At 43.6% G+C, this 16427-nt stretch overlaps 1 protein-coding gene across 1 annotated transcript in view; it reads right to left on the bottom strand.

Moving 5' to 3' along the window:
- Window positions 1–16427, bottom strand: part of LOC121456308 (NACHT, LRR and PYD domains-containing protein 1a-like) — a 64228-nt gene that overhangs the window by 11404 nt on the left and 36397 nt on the right. The window contains exons 5-12 of the mRNA XM_041664371.1: window positions 15868–16038; window positions 14583–14672; window positions 12389–12480; window positions 9793–9892; window positions 8403–8626; window positions 2970–3232; window positions 2397–2522; window positions 1411–1552 (exon numbers count right to left, since the gene is read on the bottom strand). Coding sequence (XP_041520305.1) covers window positions 1411–1552; window positions 2397–2522; window positions 2970–3232; window positions 8403–8626; window positions 9793–9892; window positions 12389–12480; window positions 14583–14672; window positions 15868–16038 — 1208 coding nt within the window. The remainder of the gene's footprint in view (window positions 1–1410; window positions 1553–2396; window positions 2523–2969; window positions 3233–8402; window positions 8627–9792; window positions 9893–12388; window positions 12481–14582; window positions 14673–15867; window positions 16039–16427) is intronic.

The raw sequence follows: 16427 nt of genomic DNA, 5'->3' as shown, positions 1-16427 counted from the left end.
GGAAAAACTACATTTACTGCCCACATAAAGGTACATAGTGTCAATTCCCTTGTAAATATCAATGTTTATACCACAGACAAAGGCTACTTTCAGTCTTCACCAGAAAAGCCTCTCTTTGCTGTGAAAGGAGGTGACTGCAGATACCTTCAGCTGTGCAGGATACTGAGAATAAGGGATGGTAGAGTACTCATCCCTATAAGTAGATGATTAATCACCCCTTGAGGCTCTAGGAACGTTGTGGAAGAGAAATTGGAAAAAATGTAGGGACAGAAGATATGGGGAAAGGCTGTGAAGATATGGAGAAAATATGGATAAGAGGTTGTGCTCTCTTCTAAGCACGACATGACCATCATGAACTCTTAGCACCTGTACCTACTGCCTCTGGACCCACACAAATAGGGCCCTAGACATGGGGAAGCAGCTCACAGGGACAGTACTACTTACTGCTTTACTATTGAAAAATAATAGATTGGAGAACAGGATATATATAATCCATCTGTACTCACTGGTGAACTCACTTGCATCTCTACTGGGTAGTTCAAAACCTACAGGCACACAGAGGATCCGATTTACTCTGTCAGACACAAGCAATAATGAATGTACAGAGGAGATTTGTAGAAAGAAGAGGGGCTGGCTGGAGCAGGAGGGAAATAAGGTTTGTTTAGGATGGAATTCTTAGAATGCATTGTATGCATGTATAAAATTGTCAAAAGACAAAAGGATTTTAAAAATATGTGTGTGGATTTAAGATTAAGAATCTCATGATGGAAAAATCCCTTCATTTTCATTGTTCACATTTAAATGTGAACTGTTACTAGATGCTTTGTGCATCTCAAAATCTGTAATTTCTAGGGCAATGGGAGTAGAAATCATGATATAGGACTGAGAAAATGGGGCTTAGGGTATGCGGTGATTTGGATGCAATGTGTTCCATGATCATAATTTGAAATATTGTTTCTGCAGCAGTAATTGGGGGTGACTGTCATGAAGACTGTGGTGTAATGAATGAACACACACACTAGTGCACTCTTATTTATTATTTGCATGGACACTCAGAATGGTATTGGAAAGCATGAGAGTGCACAGTTGGAGGAACTGGACCACTGGAGGCACATTCTAGAATAGAGTATCTTGCATGGACTTCCCACCTCCACCCTCTCCTCCTTCTCTCTTCTCTCCCTCTCCTCTCCTCTGTCCCTGGTCATCTTCTGTTCTCCTCTTATCTTTACCTTTTCCTGCTCCTCTTCTCCCCCATTGCTCTCACTCTAACTCTAACCACCTGTTTTGGTTCTAGCAAAAGCCACATAACTGATCTGACTATTTCATGACACCAAGAATTAATGACAACACACCTTTCCTGCTCAATGTCTTCTTCAACCTTTGTGGTATCTGGACCTAAATGAATTTTACCTGGTTTCAGCAAGGCTTCCCATTTGAGATTCCCATTCTTCTTGTCTGTGATTTGCAGTTTAATCCCTGAACCCATGCGGCCAACATAGATTTCAGAGAAGAGCTGGGATTCCCTGGGGCTCCGGTAGCACAGCTCCAGTTCCTGCAGGGGGTGAAGACAGATTCTGTTTCAGAAGCCTCTACTCAAGAGAACAAGCATTTTCCACACCCCTGTGCTTTCTTATTCTTGCACACCATAGTAGATACTGGCTTAGACATTGAGTGTCTTTTGCATTGAGTTAACTCATAGCTTTTGAATGCACATCTTTACTCAGAAGGCTGGAACATTGTGGAAGGGGACATAGAAAGAATATAGTAACAAGATATAGAGAATGCTAATGGGCCCAGCTTAGCCCACATACTATTCCTTTTCTCATCACTCTGACAAAAACATGGCAGGAAACAACATAAGGAAGGGCTTATGTTGTTTAGTTTCATGATGGGGAACGCATGTAAACTGGGGCTCTGTTCTTTATGGCAGGAGCTTTTTGGCACAGCTTGTTATATCAGGATCAGGAATCCAGGTCTGTGGTGAGGAGCATGTTGAGGCTACAACCCTCAAGGCCTTCCACTAGTGGCCTGCTTGTGATTGTCTGGCCTCACATGTTTGATTCAAACACTAGCACTAACTGGGGATCAATTGTTCAACATTTACACCTGTAGGAGACCTTTCAGATTCAATCCACGATGAGTGAGAGCTCATCCTGAAGTCCTTGACTTAGGACTTGCTGCATGGTAGGCTGTGCCCTTCTCTGTGATATACTAAAACTAATTTCTCCAGATCTTCTGTGTGATCTCTTAAATTGCTTTCCATTTAACTTGGAAGTTTTCTTGCTCATCCTAAAGCCCAAATCATTTCTCCCCAATCTAGGTTTGCTGTAAATCCTTGTAACCTGCCCCAAATCTGGCATCTGATCCTGTAGAATAGCAAACCCCTGGATGCTCACCTTTGGAATGATTTCCAGATTCTTGGAAGCAGACACTATGTACCGTGATCCAATGTAAAGAGAGTCTACTGGGGGTGGCTTGCGTATTTGAACAAACTGAAACCTCATTTCTTGTTCATCAATGGCCTAGGGAACATTGCAGACAGAGATTTAACTAGACTTCTGGACTACAACAGCTAACTAGTCTGAATAAGGTGAGTTGGTCGATCAATACATTTTTATGTGATGGGGTAATGTTCACCTCCCTCTTCTGAGTTGTATTCAGCCATATAGATTGCTAATTATTGGCTTCTGTCAGGTTCATTATGGCCACTGTGTCCCTGACAGAGAAGAAGGGAGTTGACTAGATGTTGGATATGGAGAATTTCCATTCTTCTGATGGGTGAAAAGAGGATGTGTAGAGATAATAAGATGTTAAAGGCAGTTGATGAACCTCTGTTGTGAAGGGGCCAAGAAGACTGCAAACCCATAAACACTAGGGCTCCCCAGGTGGAGAATCTCTCCAAGGGGATAGCTACATTTAAGCTTTCTGTCAATCCACCCTAGCCCCACATTTCTGGTACTCAGTGTTACCTTCTGAATGGTCCAGTCATTGGGGATCAGGTAGAGATGAAGGGTGACTTCCTTGAGATTGAGGTAATAGTAGATCAAGGTAACAGAAGTGATGGGGATGAAATGTCTGACAGCAGGCATAATTCTCAGTAGAACTCCCATTGGAGAGAAGCTTGGGTTTTCCAAGACTGTGTAGCACTGTTCCACTCTGGCTGGCACTTCTAGGACTATCCCATGTTCTTGAAAGTGGGCCACATGGAACCAAGAGATGTCCACCTGTCCCTCTGTGAAAGAACAGATTCAACGATGTGGATTTAGTGTTTCAACTGAACTGTGCTTGGCTGGAAAAAGAGCCACTAAGATTTCAAATGGCGGTGGAAGCTAAATAAGAAGGTGAATCCAAAGACAAACACATAGGCATCCTCCTGAATATCAACCTTCATCAGGCGATGAAAGGAGACAGAGACAGAGACCCACATTGGAGCACCGGATAGAAATCTCAAGGTCCAAATCAGGAGCAGAAGGAGACGAAGCATGAGCAAGGAACTCAGGACCGCGAGGGTTGCACCCACACACTGAGGCAATGGGGATGTTCTATCTGGAACTCACCAAGGCCAGCTGGCCTGGGTCTGAAAAAGCATGGGATAAATTTGGACTCGCTGAGCATAGCAGACAATGAGGACTACTGAGAAATCAAGAACAATGGCGATGGGTTTCTGATCCTACTGCATGTACTGGCTTTGGGGGAACCTAGGCAGTTTGGATGCTCACCTTACTAGACCTGGATAGAGGCGGGCGGTCCTTGGGCTTCCCACAGGTCAGGGAACCCTGACTGCTCTTTGAGCAAATGAGGGAGGGGGACTTGATCGGGGGAGGGGGAGGGAAATGGGAGGCGGTGGCGGGGAGGAGGCAGGAAGTCCTTAATAAATAAATAAATTAAAAAATAAAAAAAAAAGAATGAGAATGGGGGGCTGTATTTGGTGGAACTGCTTGAGAAGGAGTGAAAGGTCTGGACACTGGGTTTTGAAATTTTTCTTTTCTTTTTTAAAAAACCATCTGTCTCCAATGATATTTCTCTCTCTCTTCCTTGTCAATAAGGACGTATGCTCTACACAGTTTATCAGTCATTGCAAGCTCAATGTTCTCAGATCTCCATGCCGTGATGAACTATTCCTTTGAAGTGTATGGTAAAATAAATCTTTCCTCTAAGTTTCTTTAGTTAGATATGTTTTTTGAGCTAAAAGACTTGGATAACTTGTAATCTTGGATAGAAAATTGATACCAGGAGTTGAGTCATTGCCATAATGAACCTGGTCACATGGTTCTTAGGCATTTGAAAGTATTTTGTCGCTGGAATGTGGAAAAGTTTGGTCCATAGGACTAGGAAAACCCTTCTATGCTGAAATCAGAGCTTATGGGTACATTATTTTGGAAGCAGGGAAGGCAAGAATGCTGAGAGAGGGGGTGGTGGCCAGTCCATGACACTTTCAGAGAGGTGGAAGGTTTACCTTGAGAACTGTAAAAGGTGCCATTCATGAGACACTTTGTCCAAGAAACTAGTTTCAGTGCGTATATGCCCTGAATGTGAGTAAAGTTCAATTAAAATATAAAAGACTAATTTGGCAGGAAAAATTCTGAGACAGAAAACATTCACCGTGATTAAAAAAAAAATCCAGTTGTAAATATTAGAGATCAGCATCACTGCAGGGAAAGCACAGTGACAATAGGAAAGGTGTCCTGAGGGCAAAATCTAACTCTTCGTGGGCTCACCTTGTGAAGAACAAAATTCATTTCAAAGCAGAAAACATTAAGTGGTTGTGTTTCCTGTTCCACAAATGCAAATGCCCAAGGAAGTGTTTCCCCATGGTCAGCACATTATTCAGCTATGGGCCAGGTTAACCACACCTCAAGTTGCCATCAGAACTTGGCACTGTCTTCCCTATAGGTTTTAGGCATGAGAGATGCTGGATTGATTGGTCACTGAGTCATGTTGTGCTGGAGGAAATCCCACAGCCAGTACCCTTTATGTTACCCGCCGACTTGGGCGTGGCCTCTGATATTATTTATGCTGATGTAAAACATGCACCTGGCCTCATTTCTGGCTGCAGGATTCAGTTCCTATTCTCTGTTACAGCAGAGGATTCTGATTTGTGAGTCTACCCCTAAATAAATAATCATCTATTATTCTCAATTCTGAGCTAGCGTGGAATTTCTTTTAAGTGTTCTTTTTCAATGCTGCACAGTTTCAGATAGCAGTGAGGCGAGACAATGTGCCTGAGTCAAAGAACCTCCCAGGAGCCTGAGAGCTCATTCTATGGACCTTTGAAAATGATGCCTAAGGTGGAATGGGAATCCTTCTATCTAGTAGAAGCCAGAACAACATATTATTTCTGCTTAAGAAAGTTTTAGGCAAGGAGTAGAGAGATGGTCTAAGGAGAGGCAATGTGTGCTTCATGTGATAGAACTGGAGGGGTGGAGCTACCTATGTCCTTTGAAGACCAGTGAATGACATCATGAGCTCCACAGCTGGATACGAAGTTGCAGGATTTGGTGTTAATGCTGAAGAGTTTGTGTTGCTGTGGTCTGATAATTCCTTGGTGTGCCCTGTTTCTTCCATTTTGGTATGATGATGTCTATTCTGTGTCATTGTATGTTGAGAGTATGTAAATTCTTTTGTATTTTATTGGAGCTCATAGTAAAGACATTGCCTTGAATCTCAGATAAGAGGTGGTCTTCATAGATTTTTTTAACCCATGAATCCTTGTAATTGGATTGTACTTTGCATTATGAGGGACAACCAAATTTTCGGAGGCATGAGTCAGAAAATTAGGATTTAAAGTGATGTACCTGTGTGTCAAGTTGTCACTGGGCAGAATCACAATGTTGAATGTCACTTGTCACCCTGATGTGACCCCTGCTAAAGGAGGCACCACTCTGCCACCCACCATTTGCCTGTCCTTTCAGCACTGAGTTTGCTTCAACTTGCATCACGGCAAACAGAATTGCAATGTTTATTGTTTAGCAGAGAACATTTTCTATTTCTCTTGGGTGATTGCTTGGAATCAATAAGCAGCAAAGAATGAGACCATGACCTTGGTTATCCAGGAAGTGGTGTAGCTTGGAATTTCAATCAGTGATGCTAGGTAACAGTATCAGATGGAGCTGCCAGCACTGCAGTGTCTCCTGTGCGCTTGTTTGGGGCCTTGAAACCCTGGCTGTCCCAAAATCATATTCAGTCCCAGTGCCAGGTCCAGGCCTTACCCATGCTTTGTGCTTTGCAATTTTGACAAAATTTGGGAAGATGCTGTACCTCTCCAACTTCCCTTCTTAGGGTTGTTGTAAACTATGTCCATATTCCCAAATATTGTTTATAAATGTTTGTTTACATTTAAAGGGGGTATGGTATAGAGATGAATACTTTGCATTGGTATGGATCATGGTTAATTTTGTTATACCATGTATATGTATTTCTGCTCTTGGTTAAGGTATTGTGTTTTTTCAGCTTGTTTAAAACTGTAATGTATAATTAAAAATAGGTTAATAGAGAGTCATCTATAGTAGTCAAGCTTGTAGTCATGTTAATTAAGTTTTTTAGACATAAAGAGATATATTTCAGTTAAACAGATATTCTTCAAATCTTTCAGAGACTTTCATAATATGGCATTTAAAATGTTTTAATAACTTAGAACTTTTCATAGAGTGAATGCTAAACAGGACTTTCCTAGAACTTGTTGGTAATATGGGTGCTGCAATTTTCATTGCTTATTCCAGAAGGTTTTTTTTTTTTTCCAAGAAACTGACTTACCAAGTTCTTTCATTTCTTTTCTCATTCTGGGTTCTAGATACAGGGACCTACTGCATATTTGTAGATATAAGTCATAATTCTCCTGCCTTAGCCTTGGAAATTCTGATATCAACAGTCTGTGCCACCACATGGCCCTGGGACTGTCCTTCCCACATGTATTGTGGCTTCCATACACTGTAACAGAATCATTTCCTTACAGTATCCAGTGGGGAAATTGTCTGATCTGAGAGAGGGAGTAAGAAACAGGAAAGACTGCAGGGAAGAATTTGAGTGGAGAGTGGGGGCAAGTGTTGCTGGAAGACGAGGCGCTCGGTGTGGAGCTGAAGTGGCCATGGACACATTAGGGAGGCCCCATCCATGTAGCAGTGCTCCCCGTCAGGTTCAGGAGCTCAGGATCTTCTGTGTGTGTATGTCACTATTAATTTTATTTGCTTTTAGGTTTTCAACTTATTCCTGCTTGATTTCTTCATCTGCTTTTATTTTCTTGTGGGCTTGCTGTTAACTATGAATATCTTTAACCTGGGGATGCTTAACGTGTTTTCTATTTAATGTGCTCCTATTGGCTGGAGCCACCTGTGTTTCTATTTTACTTTTCAATACTTCTTTAGATGTTGGGTCTCCCCTCTTGTGGCTGCTCATCACCTTTATAACAAGAACATCTTTTGCTGTGAGCTGGATTCTCCTAGTGTCTATGGTGGACTTATTCCTGTGCTCCTTGTAGCCAAAGAAGTAACTGACCTCAGTAGCCACTCGTACAACACCAGGTTCCTTGATATTGTGTTTTCCTTTCTTAATCACAGTCTGGCTGTATAGTCTAATTTCCTCTTGCATTCCAAATTCTCTTGTCTCAACCTCCAGAGATCTGTAGTAAAGGTTTCCATCATGAGACCTTACACAGCAAATCTTATGTTTATCTTCTGAAAGAATCTTTCATGATGACTGAGGTTGGGACAATTCATGAGTTCCCCTCTTTCCTTAGGACACCATTATTCTGTGGCTAGAGTTCTCAAATGAAATCTAAAGACATCATTTTCTCCCTGCCTGTAGCAATGTAGTGGTAAACCTTGGGTACCAAATGATCCTTGTTATTTTTCTTTCCAACAATGTCTTCACATTGTTCAATTTATTCTGTTTCCTGCTGGACTCTTGTGAGATATGCTGTGTAAGGAGCACTTATTAATCACCAGTTAATATAGCTACTGAGAATATCACTTTTTACTCAGGGTCTCATTTAGTTAACATAAAATAAAGTATAAGGCTTGGAGACATGTGCTTCAAAGAAAATACATCATAGACAAAGGGATGACAAAACATCTCAGTGTCCGGGTTCACAACCTGCTCTGCCGTGCTAAGGAAGGCATAGACCTTTCCTCATCACCCAGCACCCTACACTGTCCTATATGACCTCTCAAGTCCTCCATTTCCATCACCCTACTCTTTTTTTTTTTTTTTTTTTTTTTTTTTTTTTTTTTTTTTTTTGAGACAGGGTTTTCTTCTGTAGCCCTGGCTGTCCTGGAACTCACTTTGCAGACCAAACTGGCCTCGACCTAATAGAGATCTGTCTGTTTCTACCTCCTGAATGCTTGGATCAAAGTCATGCACCATCACCGCCTGGCCTCCACCCTACTCCCTATCCTTCCCTTGGTTACCTTGGAGATCCACAAAGTGAGGGAGGTACACAGCAGCCACAGCTCCCCGCTCAGTCTTGATGTCAAACAGAGGCCCAGCCACCATGTGACTGTCCTGCAAGGGACTCTTGTCCAGGTGTTGGCTCCAGGCACAGAATCCAATTTCGATGGTTGCTTCCCTTGTTACCACAAAGTGGAGTCCTATGTTGGGACAGTGGTAGTAACCAGCTACAGGGAACTGAACTCTAGAAGAGGGAAAGGCAGACACCAGTGAACACCAGCTCTGTTCACCTGCAGGATGCAGACCAGGTGAAGGGTTGGGGACACAACAGACTTAAGCCAGATGACTCTGAGTTCTGTTTCCTCTGTGGTCTGTAGGTGATCCCTGACTAAATAAGTCATTTAACCCCCAAATCTGTTTCTTCATCTGTAAACAGGGGTAATGACAACACCATCTTCTAGACCTGAGAGTACTGAGTGTTCTAGAGTAAAACTACAGGTGACACACACCTGGAGCAGTTAGCTATTCCTGTGATGATGATGATGATGATGATGATGATGATGAAAGTGGTGTGTGTGAGTGTGTGTGTGTGTGTGTGTGTGTGTGTGTGTGGAGTTCTGGGGCTCAATGTAGGACCTTGTGTACACTAGGCAAGGGCTCTACCACTAAGGTACACCTTCCTTCAGATTCTAGTGTTTATATTCCTTAGGAATATATTTCCCTAAAATAAGAGTCTGTGTGCAATTATTAGTGGTAAATCCTTGGCCCTGAAACAATGCTTTACCAAGATCTTCACAGATTTTCTTCCTGCCTGGTGACTGGTGGGTGGATAGGTGTCAGAGTCTGTGGGAGGAAGTTAAAGTGACAGTTTCTCTAGCTGAGACAGTGACTGTGACAATGTTGGAGGAGGATCCAGGTTATGTCAGATACCGTGACTGTGGGTATAGTCACTCATCACTCATGAGACTATAATTCTCAGAGGTCAGGGCTGCAGTGCGCATGCATCCTCATGTTCTTAGGTCCCAGTGGGTTGTTAGTAAGCAGGAGTTGGAGGGAAATCTAAGAAACTGAAGAAACCAAATATAATGATGGCAGGGATGCTGCTTACACCATGAATAAAACAACCAGTCCACATTTCAGATAATGAGTAAAGTTGAGAACAGACCGTTTAGATGGAATGAAGGATTCAGGACAGCTCTGTTGATGTGGTAATGGTGTGCTGGTCATGGAAGACGAGGTCCTGTCTGAACTAAAATGGAGGCATAGAGATAGGGAAATGTATGTGGTAAAATCTCATGTCCTGGACTCACTCTACTGTGACAGTGATGACAAAGGAGGAATGTAAATAGTTTTTTAAAGTGTGGAAAGCGTATTGGGAAAGTCACCTTTTTCTAGGCAGAGCTCACTCACCTGTACAGATTCCTTTCTCTGTCAATCACCTCTGTGGCCACAGGTCCTGTAGGGCCCCAAAAGTCATCTTCAGTACCCTGTGCTTCCATGTGTCTGTGATCTGGAGAGGCAGGGGAAGATGGGTAAAAGGTCATTAGTGGTGTAAATGATGAACACCATTCCTCTAGAAAAGGCCAGACAGAGGTCAGTCTCATCTCCCCAGCTTTTCCCAGTGCTGGACCATGACTGAACTCTTTTCCAGGTTCTCTCGCCTAGGTATTAGCAGGAGGCATGCCTGAAGATTTTATCACTGCTCATCAGGCTACCTGCATGCTTTTCATTTACATATAATTGAATACATTAATATACATTATTTATAATAAACTATATATGTGTGTGTGTGTGTGTGTCTTTCCGCTGTGCTTCTTAAGCAACTATCCCACCATAATACCTGCCTCCATGTCAGCTGCATTGTTTCTTTCTTACTGGTCCATAAGTGTTGATTTTCCTAGTATGTCTCACTTGTATGATAAAAAATAAAAGAAGATAGCTCATAATATGGTGAGCAGGGATAGGGAGATGAGTCCCAGGCCATAGCAGCTAGGAATGAGACACAGAGCTCTGGTATAGAGCCGAATGCAAGTCACAGACTTGAGAATGGGGCATCAGCAGCCCACAAAGTCTGGGAAAGAATCAAACAGTATTTCCTCTGGTTTCTAAGTGTGCAATGTCTTGCAAGGGGTGCTGCTCTTATTGGAGAGCCTGTACGGTTCCATGCCAAAGACAGGAATACAAACGACAACTACCTCCGCAGCATCTGTTGCAGATAATTTGTTTTTGATTTGTTTTGTATATGACTGGGACAATCCACCAATGAAATCTCAGCAATATCTCTGCCTCAACAAGATCTTCACAGTGACAGAACTAGCTGACAGGCTAATGTGGATGGGGGAGATCTCATAATGCCCCACTCCTAAATGAAAATCTATAAGCATTCTTGCTAACCCCATAATGGCTCCCTCAATCAAGATGTCTCTTTCCTTGTTCTCTGTCTCTGTCCCTCCCCCATCTTGATCATCCCATTTTTTTCTAGCTCTCCTTCCTGCTCCCTTTCTCCCCTCCAACTCCCCTTCTACTTTCCCTTTTCCCCACACCCCCTGCTCCAAATTTGTCAGGAGATCTTGTCTATTTCCCCTTCCCAGGGGGAACTTATGTATGTTTCTCTTAGGGTTCTTCTTGTTACTTAGCTTCTCTGGGGTCTTAAACTATAGGTTCGTATTCTTTGCTTTACAGCTAGTCAATACCTATGAGTGGTTACACACCATGTTCATCTTTCTGGGTCTGGGTTACCTCACTCAGGGCAGTTTTTCTAGTTCCATCCACTTGCATGCAAATTTCAAGAGGTCATTGTTTTTTTTTTTCTTTTAACCTCTGAGTAGTTCTCCACTGTTTAAATGTACCACATTTTCTTTATCAATGCTTAAGTTGAAGGGTAATTCCAGGTTCTGACTATTATGAATAATTCTGCTATGAACAGTCCTTGTACTAGAGAAGGTCCCAAGAATTTATAAGGATGACCCCAGCTAAGTCCCCAACCAATTGTGGAGAGGGTACCTGAACTGGCCTTGCCCTGTAGTCAGACTGATGACTATCTTAAATGTCATCATAGAACCTACATCCAGCAACAGATGGAAGCAGATGCAATAAATCACATCAGAGCATTGGGCTGAGCTCCCAAAATCCAGTCGAAAAGAAGGAGAATTGAGAATATGAGCAAAGAGAACAAGACCCTGATGAGGATACCCTCTTACGTAACTTACCTGAGCTAATAATAAGCCTTCCAACTAAGGCCTTACAGCAAGGGATACAGCATAGATGCTCTGAATGTGGGTAACAGTTGTATGGCTGGGGCAGACTGTGGGGCCACTGGCAGTGAGACTAGGATTTATTTCTACTGAGTGTTCTGACTCTTTGGAACCCATTCTCCCTGGAGGGATACCTTGCTCAGCCTAGATACAGTGGGAAGGGCCTTGGTCCTGCCTCAAATCAATGTGCTAGATTTTGTTGACTTCTTATGGGAAGGCTTATCCTCTCTGAGGAGTGGATGGAGGGTGGAATGGGGAATAGGAGGGGGAAGGTGCAGGGAGAAGGAGGAGGGGAGGGAGTGGGAAATGAATTTTGGCATGTAAAATGAGAAGAGATAGTTTAATAAAAGAAAGCCTACAAGCAAGTAATAGCTGGTGGGAGAGGGATAAAGTCAGTCTTCTTGAGAAATAGTTTCCTAAAAGGCTATCTAGTCCAAAGTGGTCAACCTAGAACATACAAATGACCAACACTAAATGGATTCATCAAGTTGTACTTATATATACATATGCATACATGTGTAAAAACACATGTAATTAACAACAGTACTTAAGAACAGCTCATGAATTAGAGACAGAGTTTGTTGGTGGGGAACAGGAATTGTTGAAGCAGACAGAATTAGGGCTGGAAATAATGTAAATATAGTACTTGTGTATTAAATTCTAAAAAAATAAAGAAAGGAATGATGCCATCCTCCCACAGATGCTCCTTCATTTGGTAATCATGATGCTCTGGGTCTGAACCCTTCACGTACCTAATTGTGGTCTCTGTTGCTTGAATGAGGTCACTCTGTTACCCATTCCTTTTCCTTCCGGGTTTTTAGTAGGGATCATCACACGTGGTTTCCTGCATATAGATATGTTCTTTCCCTCAGATGTCAGGAGAAACCATGAAAACCAGGGCTGTGTACACAATATCCCAACATAAAATCCATCTCATCTGAATTTGAACTCAGTTCCATGATTTTTCTCTGGGCCAGAACACTATAAAGTCTCCATCCTCCCAGGCATCCATGGTGCTAGAACAGGGATCATCTCAACCACTCCTTTGCTTTGAGTGTGTTCCCCAGTGTTTATTCATTAGAAAGTTAATCCCCAGTGTCACAGTGTGACAAGATGAAGGATAAGACACAAGGAGGTCACGAGTGCTCTGCTGTCATGAAGGGGTTAATGACATCATCACAGGAGTAGACTCCTGTGCCCTGACAGGATTTGTCACAAAAGCCACCTTGGTCTCTCACTCTCAGCCCTCCCAGCTCCACAATCAGAGGGAACAGGAAGAAGGATTCTTTAGATGCAGGGTCCATGCCCTGGCTCTTCCCTGTATCCAGAACTGGAAGAAAGAATCTCAATTCTTCATGTTAAGCACCCGGTGTCAGACATTGTGTTATAGCCACATACAACAAACAAACAATCACTCACCTTGAATGCTAAGCACCTAGATAGTACCTTCTAAATCCCTCTACTTTCTGTTCACCCTCCCCCCCCAGACTCCACCCTTTTCCCTGGATAGAGTGAACATGGTTCCTATCCTCTGCAGCATCCTCTGTCAGGTGTCCCTGCTTCTGATCTGGTCCCTTCTAGTTCATTTTCTACATAGAAGATGAGCATAAATAAAGGGTGAGGATACTCCATCATGACCAAGGTGCTGAAATGAGTCTTATTTCCTTTGGGGAGTAGCAGAAGGTTCTTAGGGTGGTTCCATAGTTCCTGCTGTGGCCCCTGTCCCCCTCCAGGCCTTCCTATGTCACCCTTTCCTGCTCAAATCTAGACCAGTGGCTTTCAAATCCCTGCTTTAAAGTGTCACCTGGACAGGCTGCTAAATCAGAAAGCTCACGGAAGAAAGCTGTTCCATCTGAGATTCTGAGTCAGCATGGATGGAGTTTGGCCTGAAAACCTGCATTTCTGTGGAGGGTTCAGGTAATGTTGAGGCAGAGCTGATGGTATCCACATATGGTTTCTGTCCCTCATTGGTACTGCTCACTCTTTGCTTCCCTATCCCATGTTTCTTCCTGGAACTTTCTTCTTCTCCTATCAACCCCACAACTCTCATCTTTCAGAGCTCACCTTAGCTCATCTCAGCTTTGGATGAAGTCAGACAGACCACTTCTGCACTCATAGGGTTCCCAGTACAATTTCTTTGAACTGTGGGTAATCAAGTATCCCCTTATTGCTGGACTGAGATAATGAATGTTGAACGTGTCTGCCTTGTTATCCTGTTTCCTCAGATCCCCAAACAGTGAATGATGCACAGCGGGTCTTGCACAAATGTTTGTTCAATGAATGGATCGCTATCCTATGTAGAGACCCTCCCTGTCACATGTGGCATGGCAGCTGGGATCTTCAGCACAGATGGAATTCATGGTCATGAACTGAAATTGACTAAACTGGGAGAGCATGGGGCTTCAACACAGCCCCTGGGGGTGGAAAATGACTTTCCAGCCCTGAAGCTCTATATCCCATAGTGCAGTGTGTGTGTGTGTGTGTGTGTGTGTGTGTGTGTGTGTGTGTGACATTCATACACTCCTGTGTGTGAGTCTGAGTTTTAGGATTGGGACAGTGGTACCATGGTGGCTTTTGTTCCCTGAGAATTTCTGTATCTTTTGAAAGTATAGTTTCTGTTTTCCTTGTTCCAGTGTTTTGGTTTACTGATGCCTACCATTGTCACACTTCCTGTGCCCAGAGGACTCACCTCTAACTCACCTTTCACATTCTTTTTTCTGATCAAAGAAATTATGTAGGTGTGTTATATAATTCTATTTTTGCTGAAAGCTAAATGAAACCTTTCCACCACACAGAACCCTTCCTCACATTGGTTTCTATGGTTCCTGGTTTCTTCTTGACTCTGTTTCTCTTTCCCATCACCTCAGGATACCTGTCCCACCTCAGTCATGGACCAGCCACATGGAGGCTGAGTTGACCAGTAGGAGTTCTGTGTCCACTCCTTACCATGCGCTGGAGATGAGAAGCTGTGGATTCTCTGCCTGCAGGGCCCTGAGCTCCATAATCACTGGGTCATTGAGAGGGGCCAGGTCCAGCCTGCAAGCACAAGAAGAAGCTATATTTCCTGGGATCCACAACAAAATTATGAAACATCAGAGTCCCGGATCCTTGACTCTGCTGTCTATAGATGGAAATGAGGGGCTTTATTCAATTTATTCTTGAGCCAAATCCAGGACAAATAATGGAGAACAGCAGGCTTAGCAGACAAAGATGTGTCCATGACAAGTCCTAGCGGAACGTGGTCAGTGTACAAGGAGATCTGAAGCCAAGATGAGGATCTTGGGAACTTTCCAGAGCTGAAACGAGGGCTGGCCCTTTATCCCCCTTCCCACAGGTCAGTCACTGGAAATAGACTCTCCCAGGGATGGGAACTTGGACGTAGATGAGGGCACTCATATTGACAAGGGGTCACAGAATAGCTACCAGCATTCCCAGTAGATCAAGGTCATGGCCATATCCCCATAGAGATTCTGAACAGAGAACCACCTCAGGCTCCTGTAGTGAAACCCAATGACCCTCCAGGGCTTCAACCACTTTCTGTTCTAGAGCTTGCTCCAACTCTTCTTTTGCCCAGACTGCTGTCTCCAGGTTGGCCCAACCAAAGCTTTTTCTCTATCAGGCCTAGGGAAAGCACTCATGGGCCATCCAATAAAGCAGGCCCTCTTACAATAATACCTTCCACAATACTGTTGACTCCATAGCGTTCAGAAGAATTTGGCAATGGTGTCATGGGCTGGTGGGCGATCTTTATCTGTTTCTTCCCCCACAGCTTTAGCAGGATTGTTTGTGATTGCATCCCTAGTCCTCGACAAGTGCTTAGCACAGAGGGTCCTGATATGGATACAAGGCCATATGTATTCATGAATGAATAAATGATTGAATCACTGTCCTGGAGTAAGGCAAACCTGGGAGTCTGGTAAGATAATAGCCTTGCTAATACATATGACTGCACAGTGCCCAGCTACCTACCTGGTATTTGTTTTTATATATGTACACTTTATGTCATTAGAATCCATGAAGAGGGTGTGATATTCCACCTGATAGATGAGGAAACTGAATTTTACAGAATATGGTGACTTGCCCAAGTCTCAGGTATAAGTGGCACAGCTGGTCAGGAGCCACTCTGACTATGCATTCCCCCTCCCACTTCTTTTCCATATCCCGTATTCTTTACTCCCTCATGTCCTTTCTTTTGCCCCTGCCTAGAATAGAAATCCTGGGTTTTACTTACCACAGGATTCTGAGTTTGCAGGCAGGATTCCTGAGGCCTTTACACAGCTGCCTCACACCATGGTCTCCCAGGTCATTCAGCTGCAGGTCTAGCTCAGTCAGGCTGGAGCTGGCACTGAGCACTGAGGCCAGGTCCGCACAGTGGCTGGATGTGAGGCCACAGTTGACAAGCCTGCATGGGAGATGCTCACCATCAGATTCTCCAGGAATCACTGCTCTTGGGAACTAAGCTCAGGTCTCCCTTTGTGAGCCCTGGCATGGTGTGTAAGCAGTGCTTAGCTTTTCTAGTGCCTTTTCTATTCTGGGTGGATAATTCCATGCTTCCCACAGCTGAGCTGCAGAATCATGGAGCACAGGTTGAGACCCACTGTTCTGCTGTGACTGGCCATGACAGGGCTCCATGAGACCCAGGACAGCTCACTGATGTATTTCAAGAGTCATTTAACCAGCCATAGTATAGGGCATGATCTCACTAGTCATGTGAAATCTTAGTAAAGATGGAGTCCGTAGAAACAGAGCAGAAGGCTGGTTACAAGTGCAGAGAGCAGGAGGAAGTGGGGA

Source organism: Microtus oregoni, unplaced genomic scaffold (assembly GCF_018167655.1).
Source record: "Microtus oregoni isolate MIOR12 unplaced genomic scaffold, Mior012 000015F_ref0000493, whole genome shotgun sequence".
In the NCBI taxonomy this organism is placed as follows: Eukaryota; Metazoa; Chordata; class Mammalia; order Rodentia; family Cricetidae; genus Microtus; species Microtus oregoni.
This window is presented reverse-complemented; position numbering and strand designations above follow the sequence as displayed.